General features: G+C 51.6%; 5 protein-coding genes across 5 annotated transcripts; 3 read left to right on the top strand and 2 right to left on the bottom strand.

The window, feature by feature from the left end:
* Positions 1 to 375: 375 nt before the first annotated feature.
* LAJ45_09407 (uncharacterized protein) lies at positions 376 to 2,652 on the top strand (the record flags this gene model as incomplete). Its single annotated transcript, XM_046118950.1, has 3 exons — positions 376 to 423; positions 525 to 2,362; positions 2,478 to 2,652. The coding sequence occupies 3 exons, from the start codon at positions 376 to 378 to the stop codon at positions 2,650 to 2,652; spliced, it is 2,061 nt and encodes a 686-aa protein (XP_045967765.1).
* Positions 2,653 to 3,308: 656 nt separating this feature from the next.
* Positions 3,309 to 4,642, top strand: LAJ45_09406 (uncharacterized protein; the record flags this gene model as incomplete). Its single annotated transcript, XM_046118949.1, has 2 exons — positions 3,309 to 3,354; positions 3,426 to 4,642. 2 exons carry the CDS (start codon positions 3,309 to 3,311, stop codon positions 4,640 to 4,642), a joined length of 1,263 nt encoding a protein of 420 aa, XP_045967764.1.
* A 2,968-nt stretch (positions 4,643 to 7,610) lies between these two features.
* Positions 7,611 to 7,915, bottom strand: LAJ45_09405 (uncharacterized protein; the record flags this gene model as incomplete). Its single annotated transcript, XM_046118948.1, has 2 exons — positions 7,611 to 7,761; positions 7,857 to 7,915. 2 exons carry the CDS (start codon positions 7,913 to 7,915, stop codon positions 7,611 to 7,613), a joined length of 210 nt encoding a protein of 69 aa, XP_045967763.1.
* Positions 7,916 to 8,836: 921 nt separating this feature from the next.
* On the top strand, positions 8,837 to 10,819 carry LAJ45_09404 (uncharacterized protein; the record flags this gene model as incomplete). Its single annotated transcript, XM_046118947.1, has 1 exon — positions 8,837 to 10,819. One exon carries the CDS (start codon positions 8,837 to 8,839, stop codon positions 10,817 to 10,819), a length of 1,983 nt encoding a protein of 660 aa, XP_045967762.1.
* Positions 10,820 to 14,191: 3,372 nt separating this feature from the next.
* On the bottom strand, positions 14,192 to 17,477 carry LAJ45_09403 (uncharacterized protein; the record flags this gene model as incomplete). Its single annotated transcript, XM_046118946.1, has 12 exons — positions 14,192 to 14,350; positions 14,415 to 15,104; positions 15,154 to 15,586; positions 15,635 to 15,656; positions 15,714 to 15,798; positions 15,865 to 16,376; positions 16,434 to 16,708; positions 16,765 to 16,833; positions 16,889 to 16,975; positions 17,029 to 17,071; positions 17,130 to 17,293; positions 17,362 to 17,477. 12 exons carry the CDS (start codon positions 17,475 to 17,477, stop codon positions 14,192 to 14,194), a joined length of 2,655 nt encoding a protein of 884 aa, XP_045967761.1.
* Positions 17,478 to 19,178: the final 1,701 nt, after the last annotated feature.

Below are 19,178 nucleotides of genomic sequence, written 5' to 3'. Positions count from 1 at the left end.
ATGTTTGTTTTGGTTGCTGCAATCTCTTATCTGATGGAGATGGAGAGCGAGACACAGAAGAGACAGAGACAGAGACAGACAGAGACAGAGACAGAGACAGACACAGACAGAGACAGACACAGACACAGACAGACAGAGACAGACAGACACACAGCCACAGCCACAGCCACACAGCCACAGACACACAGCCACAGACACACAGCCACAGACACACAGCCACAGACACACAGCCAAACATCATCACCCACAACAGAATTCAGAACATCACGACACCACAGACAGAGAACTACAGCATAGCAAGAGAGTAATATTTACTACAGCAGGCAGACGCTACACACACTACACAGACACTACACTCACCGTACAGACACCACAATGTCTCAAGACCCAAACCTCTTCAGCGCCTTCAAGCGGCCCAGAGAAGTGAGAATCCCCTTCCCTTCTTCCTCTTCCACCACCCCCCCACCCCCCCACCCCCAATGGCCCACCTACTAACTCCCCTCCCTCCGCACCCCCCCCGACAGACCCTCTCCGGAATCCCCACCGCCTCCCAGAGCTCAAACTTCTCCTCAATCCCGCAACCCGCCTCCGCCCTCCGCCGCTCAAACTCCAAATCGCGGCCCCCAGCCTCCAGCAGCCGCATGTCCCTCGCCCCGCCCACAACCTACTCGCGCCCCTCCGACGCAGACCTCATGGCCACAGCCCGCCGCGACCCCCGCTCCGCCCGCCAATCCTACGCCCCCTCCTCCTCGCAACCACCCCCCTCCACCGCCCGCCGCTCCTCTGTCATGCGTCGCTCGTCCGTCGGCGGCGCGGCCCTCGGCGCCCTCAACAGCTTCTTCACCTCCTCCACCAGCGCAATCCCCCAGCGCGACCCCCGCCCGCTCAAGGACCGCAGCTTCCAGGCCAAGATCGGCCAAGAGATCCACGAATACCTCCTCACCAACGGCTTCGAGCTCGAAGCCGGCCACTCCCTCACCCCGACGGCCCTCAAGAGCCCGACACAGAAGGACTTCACAATGATCTTCCAGTGGCTCTACCACCGCCTCGACCCCAACTACCGCTTCCAGAAGCCCATCGAGCAAGAAGCACCCCCCATCCTCAAGGCACTCCGCTACCCCTTCGCGCAGTCAATCACAAAGAGCCAGCTCACCGCCGTCGGCAGCGCAAACAGCTGGCCCAGCTTCCTGGCCATGCTGCACTGGCTGCTCGAGCTCATCGTGACCGTGGAGCGCTACCAGAGCGGCGCATACGACGACGCTGCCGCAGCAGAGGGCATCGACGTCGGCGCGGACCGCATCATCTTCCGCTACCTCGTCCGCTGCTACCGCGCGTGGCTCGCCGGCGACGACGACCACGACGAGTTCCTCGACGAGATGTCGACAGCCTTCGATGAGCGTGCAGAGACCTACACGTCGGAGCTCTCCCGCCTCGACGCCGAGAACGCGGCGCTGCGCGAGCAGCTCGCCGAACTCCATGATGGCGAGGAGCCGCTGAAGAAGGTTGAAGACTCGCGGACGCTGATTGAGACGGATACGAAGAAGTTCCTTGACTACTGCAGCCGCATCGAGGCGCGCATCACAAAGATCACGGCCACGAACGCGAAGCTGCGCGATGAGATTTCGGCATCGGACGCGGAGCTGCGCGCGGCGGAGGAGGAGAAGGGAGCGCTGCAGGCGGCGGTCGATCGGCAGGGGCTCACGCCGGCGGATATAGACCGCATGACGACGGAGCGCGACAAGCTATCCAAGGGTCTTTCGGCCATCTCTGCGCGCGTAGCCGAGACACGTGTGAAGCTCTCCGAGCGCGAGGCCGCAGCAACGAGTGCGCTGGAAGCGCTCGAGCGCGCCGTCGCACGCTACAACACCCTCGCGTACCAGATTGGGCTTGTGCCTGCGTCGGCTCCCAACGCCGGGGGGCGGGAGTTTGAGATTGTTGTTGCGCCGTCTGCGGGCGGGGAGGAGGCGCGGCTGCTGGTTGATGCGGCGGCGGGGTGGCAGGCGGGGGCCGTTGTGGCAGGCGGGAGGGATTTGCGGCATGAGGTGCGGCCGGCGCTGATGGAGCTGCGCAGGGAGATTGCGGGGCGGATACATGAGGCGCAGGACGAGGGGATACGCACGCAGGAGGCGATTGACCGTGTGACGGAGGCGCTGGCGGAGAGGGCGGATGAGGTGGATACGCTGCATGCGAGGGTGCAGAGCGCGGTGGGCGAGTATCAGGAGATTAAGGATAATATTGCGGTGGAGGGGAATGCGAGTAATGCCGAGATTGAGAAGTTGGAGAAGGAGCTGGCGGGGATGAGGGTGGGGATGAGGGAGGGGGTGTTGGCGGTCGAGCAGAGGGTGCAGGGGGTCATGATTGAGTATGTGTTTTCCTTTCTTCTTGTTTTGCTTGGGTTTTGGAATTTGTGGTTTGGGGGATTGGATTGGATTGGGGATTGCATGTGGGGAATGAAATCACTGACAAAGCCATGGCAGACGCGACCAACTCGCCCACGCCGCCCAAGCCCTCCGCGAACGCTTCCACGGCGAGGTCGACCGCATCCTCAACGAGATCATCAAGTTCAAAGTGCACATCCAGGACACGCTGCAGGGCTACGAGCAGCTTGTGGAGGGAGAGCTTAGGGGCAACGATGCCCTCATGGAGGGCTAGATTCGAAGAACAATCAATGGGAGACTCTTTTTTTGTGTGTCTTCTGGTTTTTTTCTTTTTTTATATTTTATTATATAACACCCGCTTTTTCTCTCTGGCTCTTTTTTTTTACTTTTTATGTGGGCTTCTTCTTGTTGTTGTGGGTTGGGGGGGGGCTTTGGTGGTAATTACTACTATACTAGGGATGGGTGTTACGGTTTCTCTTCTTCTGCTTTGGCTTTTGCTCTTTTGTTCTTTTTCTGTGCTGTGCTGTGCTGTGTTTTGTGGTGGCGGCCGTGCTGTAATGTCAGGCAGGATGTGTTAAACTTTCCTTACCACGGCGGGTTCACTTTTTTTTGCGAAAAGGTTAATTGGATATACCCCGTGTACTGTAGGCAGCCAGACAGGCAGGGATGGAGGGGCTCTTAGCGTAACTACCTGTTGGTTGTAGCAGTACATGTAGGCAGATACTGGATGTCCCTCGGCGGTTAGCTGCAGATAGATACATGTAGCTTGAGCACATACCTGTCTGTCTTGTCTTGTCTTGTCGGCATACCTATGCAACCCAGAGCCACATCCCCGGGACCATTGTAATCCCGGCCCTGCCTAGAGGGTGGGGTATGGCCATATATAGACTCCCCCCTCCCTCCCCCACCCCCTCCAGAACACAACCCCCAATGGCACCATCCTCAATCATCATCATCGGCTCCGGCGTCTTCGGACGTAAGCACCCCCCCGCGCACCCCCCAAAAACTCTAAAGATACCCCCCCACTGACGAACCCCACCCCCGCAGTCTCCACCGCCCACGAACTCTCCCACCGCCCCGCCTTCACCACAACCACAATAACCCTCCTCGACGCCCACCCCTTCCCCACGCCGCACGCCTCCTCAATCGACTCATCGCGCATCATCCGCGCCGACTACTCGGACCCGCTGTACGCCGCGCTCGCCGCCGAGGCCCAGCACCACTGGCGCTGCGCTGACATCGGCGTCGGGGGCGTATACACCGAGAGCGGGCTCGTCCTGGTAGGGGATGACTGCGAGTATGTCGCGAAGAGCATGCGCAATGTCGTGGCGCTGTTTGGCGCGGAGAAGATACAGCCGCTGAGTGACGCCGCGGCGATTCGCAGGGCGTGTGGGACGGGGGGAGTGACGGGTGCGAGCGGGTATGTGAACCGGGTGTCGGGGTGGGCGGATGCAGAGGCGGGGATGCGGCGTCTGCGGGAAAGGGTTGAGGAAAGTGGGAGGGTGCGGTTTGTGGTTGGGGAGGTTGTGGGGCTGCTTGGTGGCGGGGACGGGGACGGGGACGGGGACGGGGACGGGGACGGGGACGGGGGCGTGGTGGAGGGGGTGGTGCTGAAGGATGGGACGGAGATGCGCGCGGAGCTGACGGTGTTGGCGGCGGGTGCGTGGTCGCCGGGGTTGGTGGATCTGGGGGGGAGGGCCGTGCCGACGGGGCAGGTCGTCGGGTATGTAGACCTCACCGAGGAGGAGCAGAGGAGGTACGAGGGCATGCCCGTGATCCTCAACTTCACCACGGGCCTGTTTGTGCTGCCCCCGCGCGGGAGGGTGTTGAAGGTTGCGCGCCACGCCCTCGGGTATACGAGTGCCTGCGGGCCCGTGACGGGGCGCGGCATCCCGCAGGAGGGCGAGGAGGCGCTGCGGGCGGCGGTGGCGGAGATGGTGCCGGCGTTGGCGGGGAGGGGGTTGGATAGGACGCGGTTGTGCTGGTATACGGATACGCCGACGGGGGACTTTTTGGTGTGCCATCATCCGCAGAGGAGGGGGCTGTTTGTGTGTACGGGGGGCAGTGGGCATGCGTATAAGTTTTTGCCGGTGCTGGGGAGGGAGGTGGTGGATGTGTTGGAGGGGGTGGAGGGGGCGAGGTTTGGGGAGAGGTGGAGGTGGAGGGAGAGGGTGCGGGAGGTGGTGACGGGGGATGGGAGTAGGGGGGGCGTGGGGCAGGTGGTGCTGGAGGAGGCGTGGGGGGCGGCGAGTGATGGTGTGTGATTGGGGGGGGTGTGGTGGCGTGGGTGGGTTCTTGGGTTCTTGCCTTGTGTATTTAGAGGTGAATTAGACGTGCGTAGTGCGGTGCCCAGATAGCAATTGAAGCAGTGCAAAGAGGGATATCTAGGCGCAGAGGTTGGTTGGATGAATAGAATGGTTTGGCGCACGGAATTCGATACAGCCATGACTGTCACGTGACTGTCTCCAACTGAGCAGCTGCTCAGATCCGATTTTCTGTTTGTTGTGCTGTTACCCGCCTGTCTCTCTTCTTCTCGTCCCTCCCATCTTCCCATCTTCCCTTCTTCTATCTCCCTATCCTTCACTTCCCGTCTTCTCGCCCCCCACTTCTCTCTTTCCGGTCCTCTCGTCCTCCACTTCTCATTCTTTTTTCTCACTTCCCTGTATCCCGACGAAACACAACACACTGTCGCTCTTCTAGCTAGTACCCCCGCGGGAAAGTCTCGACTGAAGATGTTTTGGTAGTGTAGTGGTGGCAGTGTGCAACTGACTTGACAACATGTCACTATGGTCACCAAGAGGATCTTTATGGCACATGCAGAGACATGCCATACCAAATTGATTAATACGATCCTGTTACCCGGTACTTGCAGTTGATATCGAGGCTATATACTAATATATTAAGGCCGCCTTTAAATTATACCAGCAGCAACCAACCACAGAGACCATTATGTCTCTATCGCAGCGATAAAAAGGAGTTAACAATTGCGTATTACTAACTGAGGAGGAAATTGGTGTTTGGGAAACCATGCTGTGTAAAGCCAGTGACACATTAATCGCTTATAAAAGAAATACTTTCAGCGGCACATGGCGCCTTGATTGCGAGGGTTAAACTGCAGAGGCTTTCCTTGGCGGTACTGACGAGATCAAGGCCTAGAGTAGTCTCGTACCCAGCCTGTTACTTGCAGCAAGCTGCCTCAGTAGCATGGAAGTAGACGGGTTGGGGACGAGCCTAGGCCTAGAGGCTATTCTAGGAGTAACAGTGGTTGTTGGCTGGTACTACAACAAGCTGGGCTCTGAGGTTCTAGAGCTCGCGAGAACCACCGTGAACAGCGACAGTGGTATGGAGATCAACAACAGCATACTAACTAAGAATAAGTACCAAGGTTTCGACCTCATTCAACACGGAAAATACAAGGATCGATGAACATGCTGTTCTCCGTAGTCGCTACCGAGATTAATATTTATAACGAAAAAGGGTTCTAGCTCTGGCTTAGATGTCACCCAGATTTCGATAAGGAGATGTAGCGGACACATAATCTTGGATGTATATGCTATGGGAAGCTGGGTCCGGGTCAATGATCACTGGAGCGGTCTAAGAGTCAACGATAAGGAACTTTAGATTCTAGTTCCTGGATTACAACACAGGCAGAGCTACGGCTAAGAAATAGAGCTACAAGATGAAAATCAGTACTACTCTGGGTATCAAGAGTACTCCACAGTCAATAGTGCAAGACTCGCTGGAAGGATACAGCTCAGAGTAAACACAGTTCTGGTCTTATCACTGAACATGTGAGTTATTTGGTGTTCGTTGGGCTTCCCTGAGATCACCGAAACCTGGCAAATATCTAAGTTGGGGGAACTTAAACCCATCCAGCTCAAATTTATAAACAGGAAACTTTTATAACATCGCGGTTGCTTGTGTCCTGGTTTCACAAGACCTACTAGTTGGACCATAAAAAGGGCCTAGTCAGGACTCAGGAATAAGTGCAGTTTATATCGACCAAGTTTATTACCGTATCTGATCTACACATTGCTACGTGAGCGACAGATACTACCGATCACTGTGATAATCCTGGCGAAGTAGTGATTCAACTGCTAAGGTGGGACGGCGGGAAGTTGGCATCGTTATTAGTAAGCAGTACACGAGCTACCGAGTGACAGTTTATGACGAAAGGCCAGACCCCGGACTAAACAAGGCCTGAATCAACCATACATGGAACAGATGCTAGGACACCTCCACAACTATGTATTCAGCTCACCCCTTACACGCGATCATCTACCACAACATACGCCGACTCTAGGTCTCTCTAGGGACCTATCTTTCCACCTGATCTGAGCTATCTTTGTTGAAATATACATCCCAACATCCTCACTCGCCACAGTCTATTTCTATTGCCAAAGTTACTATGATCTTTCAGCTAAAGCTTACGTATGGACACGACTCTTGGTGAGCCTGTTTCCAGCGGTTGGCCTTATAAATGCGCCCGAAAACCTCGCAGTGGCAAGTCGAGGGTTTAAAGTTCTGTTCCAACTCTGTGGATCTGGTCAAGAGGTGGGGCGAGGACTAACCGCAGCTCTATCTTGGTATGAGGGAATATCGGGCTGCGAGCTTGGAAACCCGTGGTCTCTCTATGTTGAGGATGTTTCTGTTGCCGCCAACCACCATGTTTTAACAACTTTGGAGAAGTTCCTTGCAGTTGGATAGTTTATTCACATTTAGATCAACGTGCTCAAGCAATATGGCCTCATGACCCGTGAGGGCGGGATAAAACAACTTAGTTGGTCTGTTCAAGTGACGTACGTCGCTGGATATGGATATAAATAGCCATTATGCCTTCGAGACAAAGTTAACAATTTTACTCTCTTCATCGGTTGGTGTCTGTTCTTGGGATCACCGAGGCTCGGATGCAAGGGATGTATGTCAACCACAGACTCATACCTAATTCCCACGGACCTTTGGAGTCTTGGGGGTTTGTAGTAACCCTGGTAGGCTTAAAATGTATCACGCTAACAGTAAAACAAGTTATGAAAACTACATTTACCGAGCAATTTGCCTTTAACATTTCTGTGGGAGCCCAGGGGACACCTTGCCAAGCCTAAATGCTATCATGGGGGATCACTCGCTCGTTTACCTTGAACTGCAATCCCCAACAGAAGAGAATGACAATCAAAGTAAGTAGGTTCCAAAACTATCGTTCCCAACTGAAGTGAGACATTGCTGATCAATATTTCACATCTCTTCTCCCAAGCCTCCCGATTGATAACAACCGAACGCTCCAAGCTCAACACCGGCAACCCAAAGCGCAGCCAGCGCTCCAGAACATCCACAGAAGAGCTGCTTCAAACTCCGAGTGATTCGAAAAGACCCATTGACACACGCGCTAGCGCTAGTCAGACGCTATAACTGGGGAGAGAGAAGAGAAAGATTCAAACAAGTAACATAATGCCGCAATTCCACATTGACAGCGCTGCTTACCGATTCCGAGCAGGCTTTTCTTTCCTCACTAACAAGGCTATTCTTCCCTCAATCCCCATCTCTGGCACTCCCAAACGTCAGTCTCGGAATCCGGAATCTCGTAGCAGACGCGGATATGGGATGCCGGAGACGCACTGGGTTTCAGTGATCCCTGCGCCTGGGCGGCGGTCGCGACAAGCTTTCCCCGTTGTCTCGGCTAGCTTCCGAAATTGCTTGTTTCCTTCTGTTTCTAGAGGAGGTGACACAGCGTCTAACTATTCGAAACACCCCTCGCAGCCTACATATGGCTTTCGCCAATAGTTGTGGGGCGGCCGTGGAGGGCGTTGCCAAGGAGGTGGTATAGTTGCGACTCGTGCAGTACCAAGAGTTCAGACGGCATCGAAACACAGGACCCTACTACTACTGCTACTGACTACCTACCGCCTGTGACCTTCTTTGTCTACAGTACTTAGCGAGGCTAGATACATTGTTGCAGTTAGCTCGATGGTTGGAAGTGGGTTTAGGCTACATCTAACTAACAGAATTTGATAGAAGAACCGTGCTCATGTAGGGATATGTTAACCAAAACGCTTACGGGGTTGGATGGAGGGGGAAGGGGAGTTTGACTCTTTTTGTTACGAGGGTAAGTATTCTGAAAAAAAGAGAGCATCTACTAACATGTGGTAGTACAGTACTGTAGTAACTGCCTCTACTACTATTAACCAGCTCTCTATAATTATAAGTAGAGGGTTTTTCCTTCCAATAGTTATTCTCTCCAGCAGTTCTCCAGTTCTCTTTCTCATCACATCCTATTCCTTTCTTCCCAAGAGGTTTGTTTCCCCCCCCCCGCTCTTTATTGATTGATATACAATTCTAGGCAATTGATCACTAACCTTTTTCTAGCTGTGCTCATTTTATTCTCTTCTCCACCCATTCTTTTTTAAAACCCAAAGTCTTTGATAGGCATTTACTTTTATTTTTTCCTTTCGAAAATATCCACCATGAAGCTCACGCTCGCCCTTTCCGCCCTCATGGCCTCAGCGGCCATGGTCTCCGCCGTCCCCATGCCGCACGTCCACACCCACAACAACGCCGCCCAAGTCAAGCGCGCCCCCGAAGCCCACGTCCACACCCACAATAACGCAAACGCCAAACGTGCACCCGAAGCCCATGTGCATACGCACAACAATGCCCAAGTCAAGCGTGCCCCCGAAATGGAGAGGAGGGTCCCGGAACCACATCGTAGGCGCAAGTCGGCGTCGGCGTCGGCGACGGATGTGGCAGCTACAACGACTGCAGTAGCAGATACGACGGCGGTGGCGGATACTACTGCTGTTGCGGATACTACTGCTGTTGCGGATACTACTGCGGCAGCAACAGATACGGCGAGTGTGGTGGTTAAGCGTGCTCCGGAACCTCACAAAAAACATAGCACCGCAGCGGCGGCAGCAGCTACGACAACCGCAGTAGTTAAACGTGCCCCGGAACCTCACCGAAAGCATAGTACGGCGGCAGCAGCAGCGGCTACAACCGCAGTGGTTAAGCGTGCTCCAGAACCCCACCGGAAGCATAGTACAGCGGCGGCGGCGGCGGCTACAACTGCCGTAGTTAAACGTGCCCCAGAACCTCACCGCAAGCACAAGTCCGCCTCAGCAGCAGCAGATACCACTGCAGTCGCTGCAACCACCACGGCAGTAGCAGACACAACCGCCGCCGCAGATACAGCAACAGCAAGTGCCGTAGCCAAGCGCGCCCCAGTAGCTCATGTCCATACACACAATAATAAGCGTCAAGCTCTAGATTTTGGCTCCTGCTCCGACCCAACCATCATCTTCGCCACCGGACTCGACGGCCGTAAAGAGGCGTCGTTTGGGCCCGCTTCGAGCGACTTCAACCACGGCTCGGCCTTGAAGATTGGCGTCATTGCGGACTTTATCTGTAGCCAGCTGGCAAGCTCCTGCAAAGCCTCAGATGCTGCAGTCGCAGCCTGCAAGTCGGGTGCAACTGCTGCTTCAGCGCTCACTGGACAGGCTGCTGCGGATGCGTTTAATGCTGCTGTAGGCGGTGCTGGTGTTTCCACTGCTTCGGTTGATACCGCGGCCGATCCTTGCGATGATGCTTCTGAGACTGTTGCTGCGGCCGCGGCCACTACTACTGATCCTTGTGATGAAGCTACTGCCACTGTCGCCGCACGAGCTGTAACTGATCCTTGTGATGAAGCAACCCCAACTGTAGCTGCTAGGGCTGTAACAGATCCTTGTGACGAAGCCACTGCCACTGCCACTATCGCCGCCCGAGCAGTCACCGAGCCTTGTGACGACGCTACTGTGGCCGCCGCCGCAGCCACCACTGACCCTTGTGATGAAGCTACAGCTACTGTCGCTGCCCGAGCAGTCACCGAACCATGCGATGATGCCACTGTCGCAGCTGCTGCAGCCACTACTGACCCTTGTGACGAGGCCACCGCCACTGTCGCCGCCAGAGCCATGAGCGAGCCATGCGATGACAGCACCGTAGCTGCTGCCGCTGCCACCACCGACCCCTGCGATGAAGCTACCGCAACCGTCGCCGTAGCCGCCGCAACCCCCACCCCGCCCTGCGACGAGGACACCACCGTCGCCGCCGCCGCAGCCACTAGCGAGCCCTGTGCCGATGACGTCGCCGCAGCAGCCGTCGCTGGGAGCAAGAACCTCGACTTTGGCATCTGCACGGACCCCACGATGAAGTTTGGCGGCGGCTTTGACGGCCGCCCGGCCACCGAGAACTCGTTCCTGCCTACAAACAGCGACGGCAAGTTTAGCGGTCAGTCTAGCGCGCTGAACCCGAATATCATTGCGAACTTTATCTGCGATAATCTGGTCAACACTTGTAAGGCGGGCGCGGACGCGCTGGCGGCGTGTCAGGCGGCGAAGGCGGTGGTTGCGGGGTTGAATGTGAGGGATGCGAGTGTGGTGGTGAAATTTAATGCTGCGCTTGGGTTTTAAGTTCCGGTTTTTTAGGGGAGTGTTTTTTGTAGTGTAGTGTAGTGTTGAGGATGGGACGGGGAATGATATGGGTGGGTGGGATGGGATGGAGGCTGATCCTTTATTTTGGTTTAATGTTTATGTTTATGTATACGAGCCTTTAAGTATTTGGAATTGAACGTTAGTTAGGAGTAAAGAGTTCGAGTTCTATGGGGATATAGTTTTAAGCATCATGCTCGCTCAACTGTCCTTTCATAAAAGGCTTGGCTACCGAGTGATTATCCATGACCCAGATGTTGGATACGTGAAACTCAAGTCGCCTCTATCAGCGCTCCAGACACAATTCACACAAATAAGGTTTCTTGGCACGCGAGTGATGATTCATGACTAGCGTTCGCCACTACCACCGCCGCCGCCGCGAAGTTCAATGCCGCAACCAACCAATAAAGCCCTACATACATAGTAGCAGCGGCCGATCTCGCGAGCGCGAGTTTTACTCCAATTAGCTGTGCCTTTCGTGGGGCCTTCCACCTCGACCGCGCCACCCCCCAAGTCCTCCTCCCCCGCCAGTTGATGATTCCGCTGCAAATACCTTATTTGAGGTATCTCTCAATACCATCCAGTTAATTCAATTTAATGATAATATACCTCCCCGTACCCATCTTTTGATACCCCGTTGATGGTAGCTCTCTCTATACATTCATGAAATCTCAATACCCCCCAGAATATTTGAAATCCGGCCTGTTGACGGATTTGAAATTTTGAGTGGCATTTTGGGTGGACTGGTTGCTATGTAGGGTCAGGGTCCCCGCTCTCGACCAATCAGAGGGCTTCGGCGCACGCAAGAATTAAGGGTAGTACATATTAGACATACAATGTGCTCGGATCCTCGTCGCGGGGCAAAGCCCTGATCACCTCTAACCGCCTCGTCGACGGCCCCCCCAGCCCGACCTACCTCAACACCTTGCTATCTACACCAAAACCCATCCACACACTCGCCGCCAGGGATTGGCTCGCCCCGCAGCATGTATATAAGACCCTCCCCGCCCCTTCACCCCCCCACCGCTTGCGCCGCGCCACACCGCCCCCACCTCCACACCCACCTCCGCCTCCGCCCCCACCCTACCCTTTCTCCCTTCTTTGTCTTCAATCAAGAGTCTCAACAACTCTAGGAGGGGCCATTCGGACAGATGGTTTACTAAGGAGGTCGTCAACCAAAGAGGGAGGGTCCGGCGGGAGATCTTGTGTGGGCAAGGTGAATGGCTGTTCGCCACACGACTCTTTTTTTTTCTTTTCTCGGGCTCCGGGCTCTGGATGGATGACGAGGGGTTGGTGGGGTTTTGGGGGAATGAGGGGTTTGGGGGGGGTTTCGGGAGCTTGGGCGCTTACGGGCGGTGGTTTGGCCCTTTTTTTCCCCCCATCTCCTCTTCTTGCTACTTTTCGCAGCCGAGAGAGGGAGGGGGTGGGGTAAAGAAACAGTGCTCCTCAACCTCTCCCCTCTTGCCCTTTCAACGGGAGGATGGGGACACAAGAAACAGAACTGCGTGTGGGCTTCGCGGGGCGAGGGTTTTCCTCGTGCTAGGGGCGAGTGTGGGGCTTCTTTGGGTTTTTTTTTCCATCGTTCTCTGGCTGCATAGTGAAGGGAAGGTTTGGGGGGGAGGATGAATTACTTTGGGCCAGCGTTTGCCTTTCTGAGGCCGCAGGCCTTTTTGGGGGGGTATGGCTATTGGTCTTCCTGGGAGGGGGCGAGGCCCAGGGAAACTTGGTGGGGGAGACTTTTGCCCTCCTGTTGAGGGGGGGAGGCGGAAGGGGTTGCGGCGGGTACACTAGCTCTCACTTCTTGTTGTCCCTGGAGGGTCGGAGGGGGTGGGGTTGCGGGCTTTGGTTTTTATTCTGTGGGTTTCTCTCGTTGTCCTCTCTCTGGTTCCAGAGCGGTCGAGGGGACGACGAAAGAAATGGTGAGGAACGAGGTTCAGTGGCCTGCTTGCGGAATTCTCTCTTGCTCTTTCCCTGGCTTCATCGCACAGGACGGAGGGCAAAAAACTGTGGGTTTTAGTTTCTTCCTTTCTGTGGGCTTCCTGCCCCCAAATCCCTCCCCTCCTATTTCTCAACAGTTCAGGGAAAAGAGGTAAAGGTAAGTAAGCTTCTTGGTCTGTTTCCTCGTCTTCCTCTGGCTTCTCAGCGAGGAGACGGCGAAAAGAAACGCCGTGGTCTTACCTGTTTCCCTTCCAGTCGTGCTCTCCCTCCGGGCTAGCAAGAACAACGAACTTATGGGTTACGTTCATTGTTATGATCGTACATATAACCCTGCTTCATAGACGGATAAGACGACAGTAGTGGTGGGAAACAGAGCTATAATACCGAAGTCTGCTCGTATCGTAGATGTTGGACGGGAGTAACGAGGGTCTTGACAGCCATACTACGGGGGGGTGCTGTTTGTGGGTTTGGGGCTCGGGCTTATAACTGTTATTTTACAGGGCCGGATAATGGAAGACGGGAAAGAGAACCAAAATTATGTCAGAATAGTTAACGTTACAGTTGTTCATTTCCTTTCATTTGAGGGCATTGATGCCGGCTATATGGGTGTTCCAAGGATGAAATATTACAGTTATCGCCACGCACAGCCTTCGGTCAATACTACAACAAATCCCTTCAGAGTAACAAGTACCGAGTGATAGTCCATGATTGCGCACTGTGCCTCCCCGATGTAATCCCAGCTGCTTTTATCGCAGTCGCTACCTATGAGCGAGACAGAGGCCTCGCTTGATTAGGCTCGCAACCCGATGATAGTGTAAAATAGACGATGTTTTAGCACTAATTACTATATACATTGATCTCCTTGGGAGTGGCCGGTCTGATCGTGCTAGAGTGGATTCTCTTGGCGTAAGACTGTTTAATTCGTAAGATTCTAATGCGGACATTATATGTACATACATACAGTCTAGTTGGTGGAATGCTCAATGTATGAATAATTGGTTTAATCTTCACTTATGCGTAACGGAAGTTTTCTCCAACTTGTAAGATAGGAATATTCCCACTTCCGATGTTTGCAATTCCAAATTATCAGTCAGATGGGATAAACTCGGATTTCGAGTATACGAAAATCAAGGCGTCTCATGTCTAAAATGATCTAGCAAGTAGATAAAATAAATGTAATATATGGCTACATACATGTACACTCCATCTATCCATGGCCATAATCCCTCTAAAACGGAACAAAAAGGTAGAGAATACTCTTCTAAGATCTAATTTAAAGATTTCAGGGGCGGTTTGATTCACTTCCTTACAGTTGAAAAGACAACAGGTACTATTGTCCACCACACTAATTCTGTCAATTGAACCTAATAAAAACATATAACAACGCATTCATATCTTTATGGAATAGCCACCCACTCATTTCGGGTCAAGAATCACCCCCTCAAACTCCCTCGATGCAATATAGTCCAAAGTTCTTTCAAAGTGTTTCCTCGGCGTCTCGGTTGTGGAACTGTCGTTCGCACTAAGATTGCTCTGGATCAACTCAATGAGACCATTGAGGTATTTCACCGTGACCTATAAAATCCGCCCTGAATTAGTATTTACCCCTCAAATTCCTAAAGGAGATTTCTTTGCTTACGGCCTCATTCTGTCTGTCAAAGTAGTACACATAACGATTAAGAATCTCTACAAATAACTCCACACTAACTGCTGTATCCATGCACGCATCTGCAACCCTGAGCGCACGCTGGAGGCACTCAAGCACTCTCTTTCCATCCCGGTATAGTGGCGTCTTCTCATCTTCATTTCTGGCCGCAATTTCGACAGCCCACCAGAGATGACTAGCAAGGTACACTGCACGGCACTGGTCTGGTTTCTTCAAAAGTTTACTGCCATATTGAGCACATTTTGTGATGAGTGTATCGTAGTTCTCTTTTGAAAAGTTTCTTGTCGAGTGTAGAGCATTCGCGATGACGCATACCGCTTGGAACTGAGCGCGGGAATCGCTGATAGCTTCCTCATAAACAGTGAACGCTTGCGCAAAAAACTCATATGAAACTTCCTCAAACTCAGTTTGGTCTGCTACCTGCCCGCAGAGGAGGAACAAGCGGAGGCACAGATCCGGAACACCAACTCGGGAGTAAAGTGCAGATACGCTCTGGTGGAGAAACTTATAGAGTGCAGCCGACATTGTCTGCCATTCATCGTCGTAATGCTCGCGGGTCTTATAGCGACGGGCGAGCTTGATACCAGCGGTGATGAGAGCAGGGGTTGTGTAGCGCACTCTTTCACCACCTTCAGCGAAGGCCTTTTTAGCGGCTTGGAGGAGCTGAAATTGATTAGCACAACTTTAGGTACATTATAAGAATAGTACACACCTTAAACTGAGTGTCATTGTTCTCGTTGTATAGCAGATGAACAATTCTTGCTAGTCGTCCTTGCTCTTCTACCGTCTCATCGGTCTCGGCCTCTCTCTTTCGAGGAGCTTGAACTCCGGGGTATCCTTGAGCTTGTTGGGCACCTTCACGGATCAAAACGCGCAAAAGTTCGAACACTCCTTCAGCATGCTCAGGGGTAGAAATCTGGGTTTGATTTTTGAGTATGTTTTGAGCGACTGTGCCAGCGACTGAGCGGCGAGTGGGGTAAGACTGTGCGTGTAAGAGGGGGACATAGCTTGGTAAGGCAAGCACGGTAAAAAGAGATGCATATGATTTGACTGGGGCAAGCATAATGCTAAGAATATTCTGTTGGCATGGCGCAGAGTGTAGATCTGCACTGTTGGCCATTTCAGACACCTTTTGATGGGTGTATCTATGAATAATTAATATTATGTCCTGAAATATTTGGGATTGGACTTACGCTAAGATCTGGTCGACATATTCTGCGTGAAGTGTTCGGTTAGCATAATTAAAACGAGATAGAAATGCAATTTATATACCTAGTTTGTCGGGATAGACATTCAATGCTAAATTCGATAATGACACTAGAAGCGCTGTAATATCTTGAATTGGTAGGTTTTGGGCCTTCGAAGAAACGTGGAAATCAGCCGAACTCGAACCGGAATTAAAACTCCTCGTGTGTGCCCTTACATTCACCAGGTTTAAAACCTGCTCGTAGAAGATCTCGTAAAGCTTTACGTCTTCTGGTATTCCCCTTGCAGGTTTACCGGATGTTGACTCTGTGTCCTCGCCATCATTCTTGCCCTTGTCCCCACCTTGAGTTTCCTGATGCTCACCATCTTCAGATGCAGCTATTGTTGTCTGGTCATCATCCTTCAAAGCCAGGGTTGCGTCATCATCATCACCATTTTCTGCGGTAGGTTTTGTATTCCCATCAACTTCCGTGGAAGCCTTTTCCTCGGCCTTCTCTGCTTCTTTGACGCTTAGTTTTTCAAGCAATCTCACAGCAGCTTCCTCTTCTTTCCTTAGTCTCTCCTCGGGAGTTTCGGATTCGGCTTCCCGAGCTGCATATGCCGATAAACGATCCATAATACCAATGACAATAGCTTTAACATTGACATTTGGGTTGAGCCGTGCTGTAGCGGAAAGAAATTGATCCAGAGTGTGCAAATGAAATTCATCAGGGAAAACCTGAGTAATTACTATAGAGGCTCAGCACTTCATTATTTTCTCCATACTCTCTTGGAAATAATACATACCTTCAAGGAGATATTCTTGAGCTAAAACATCACGGCACTGTACAACTTGCTCCAATAATGGTGCCAAGATGATATTTTTGTAAGTCTCAAGGTCCACAAGCTGGCTTAGCCTGACCAAATTGCTTCCAACAAGAAGCTGAAGCTCTTTTCTTTCTTGGATTCTCTTATCGCGTTCCCGGGAGTGCCCCTGGTGTTGTAAACGGACCCAGAGCTTGTTCATTTCGATAAAATTAGTAATAATAAAGGATATAGAATCCTGAAAATTTCCTTCCGGGCTAAAGATAGTTAGTAATTTGGTACGTAGCTATGGAGGCTTTCTGTGAGTTCTAACCCTTCACTCGTCCCTGTGGGAAGAGAATCACGTGATTGTCCGGATAGGTAATATCTCAAGAAAAGCCCTCTGTTCATGTCAGAAAAATCCGCAAGATGACCAAAATCGATATCTGAGCTCGTACCGGATAGGGTGCTGTACGCCGCGGCTCATTTCCATCATATCCTTCATTATCTCCTTTACCGGCGCATCCTCAATCGACATGTATACTCTATGGAGTTTTTAGCTTTATTAAACAGTAATGATTTAGCTATAATCACTTACGTTCCGACGGTAATCATAAGATACAAACGTGGAACAATATTTCCTATGCGTTAAAACATTAGAAATCTGAGATGACCTTCCAGTGTCAAGCGAAAACCAACCGGCATACTGTACAAGCTCATATAGATCTGCCAGATGATTCACAGGGTGACTCTCTTTTAGGTAAACTGAAAGATGTCTCAAAGCATCAAAGACAGCCATATAGAGCTCGTAATATTGTTTCGGTCCCAGGGAGCTAGTCCTCAATTCGGAAACTAACGTTGAGCTAATCGCAACCCCATTCACACTATCAGCGCTTTCAATATCTCATGAGATGAGTTTCCAATTGCGCACCTGCATTTAAGGGCATCCATAAGCTTCCCCGGAGTTTCGAGGCATTTGCGCATCAGGGCCGTTTGCTGCCGCACGACCACGAGAGCATCTTGAAGAAGGCCCGCTTGATCCTCCATTAGTAGACCGTGCGAGAAAGGGGTGGGAGGGGTGAGATGCGGGGGATTGATGAGAGGTCGAGGCGAGGTTTCAGTTTGGAAGAGTAGATGGTCGCTAATCGATGGAAGGACAGGTGTGATGGGTGACGGATGGGGAGTTGGTTGAATATGTCTGTGTTAGGAGGGTCGCAACACACAAACCGCAGTAGCGATTTTAGAACAAGACAGCGATGACGCCTCAGTGGATCGGCAGGGCAACCAACCCGACCCTTCACAACTTATCACTCTAACCACGTTGCCGTGAGGTCCTGACAGACGAGCTTGCTTTTTTAAACTGAACAGCTCTTCATTTCCTTGAATTTGAAGCGACACCGCGTCCATATTGATCTCCCAACAATACACTCCTACTATGCACCGTGTACAATTGCAAGCTCTATCAGAAAATGTGTTCCGCCACACGAAAAGCATTGGTTTTAGGAATGTTAAGATCACGTGTCTTTCAATATTGAATACTTTTTGAAGGTGTAGTACAGTATCTGGTAAAATTATTGCGAAAGTGGGTTCTCCGTGACCCGATAGTCCTATTGGCCCTTAAAAGGTTTTTTGCTGCGAGCACAGACCAACAAATCCACTCCTTTAGCTCTGACTTTTGCAATAATTCTACCGGATACTGTATGGCTGGTGGGTAGGTGTGTAAACTTCGGCGTTTGCAGCCAATCAATCTATAGGAATTGGGAGATCTACCCCCATAATGGTACTAGCGCCTAGCCTGACGGTGGAATTTTCTCTAATTCCCATACAAAAAAAGTTCCTCTGAAGTTGACACACCCACCCCCTATGCCTTCTCGCGCCATACATGTAGGTTATTTTTACACCCCTACTCGCATGTCAATTATGTATTTGCCCAACCAGCAAAACACACCAAAAATCGAGGTTTTCAACAACTCATAAAAAGCCCCACACCTAAACCAAAATATCAACGACCAAGTATAGTATAATTTTGATAAAGGAGGTCCATGCTTCAAATTCTTGGCCCAATTGGGGTACTGGTAAAGGTGCCATAAAAGGACCCGTTTAGACACATTTCACCTTCAGGGCTTGTTCTTTGTAGATATAGCCTAAAAGTGGCCTGTAGAGTCTTTCAGGTGTCTAGATAGAAGACACATAATTTCAGGGGAGATGGGAAAGTTCTCTGGATTCTGTGTGTGTTTTGCTGGTTGCGCAAATACATACTTGATATGCGAGTACATGTAGTATCAAAACGCCACATCATAGAGTTATAGATTACAAGTACTCGTTTACCACGAAAAGAACCAGAAAATGCCAGTGACGGAAACAGGGATAGTTTGTATGAGAGATCGCCGCCACTCCATACAAATAATCTTTGCCCTGAGAAACTGGTTCTTTTCGTGGTAAACGAGTATGTTTCTTTTCTTTTTCTTTTCCTCTTTAGAAATGCAAGTGTATAAACTGGCATAGAGTTTACGAGTGATCAGCTGTGATCATTCGACCCGTACCACAGGCAATCTAAGATAGTGGCAATCAGTATTTAAATGGAGAAATTCTTAACGCTATGTACATTGAGTTTTTCGATATATAATTTGCCCCTTAACGGTGGGGACAAATGATAATATTCGGCTTTGGATGCGGCACTAGATCTAGGATTATGCCCTTGGGCAGAATGGCAGCCTTCTAGCATCCGATCCACTGGTTATGTATAGT

This window comes from Morchella importuna, assembly GCF_003444635.1.
Source record: "Morchella importuna strain M04M26 chromosome Unknown Morimp01GS036, whole genome shotgun sequence".
NCBI lineage: Eukaryota > Fungi > Ascomycota > Pezizomycetes > Pezizales > Morchellaceae > Morchella > Morchella importuna.
The sequence above is the reverse complement of the archived record's forward strand: the minus strand, read 5'-3'. Positions and strand labels throughout refer to the sequence as shown.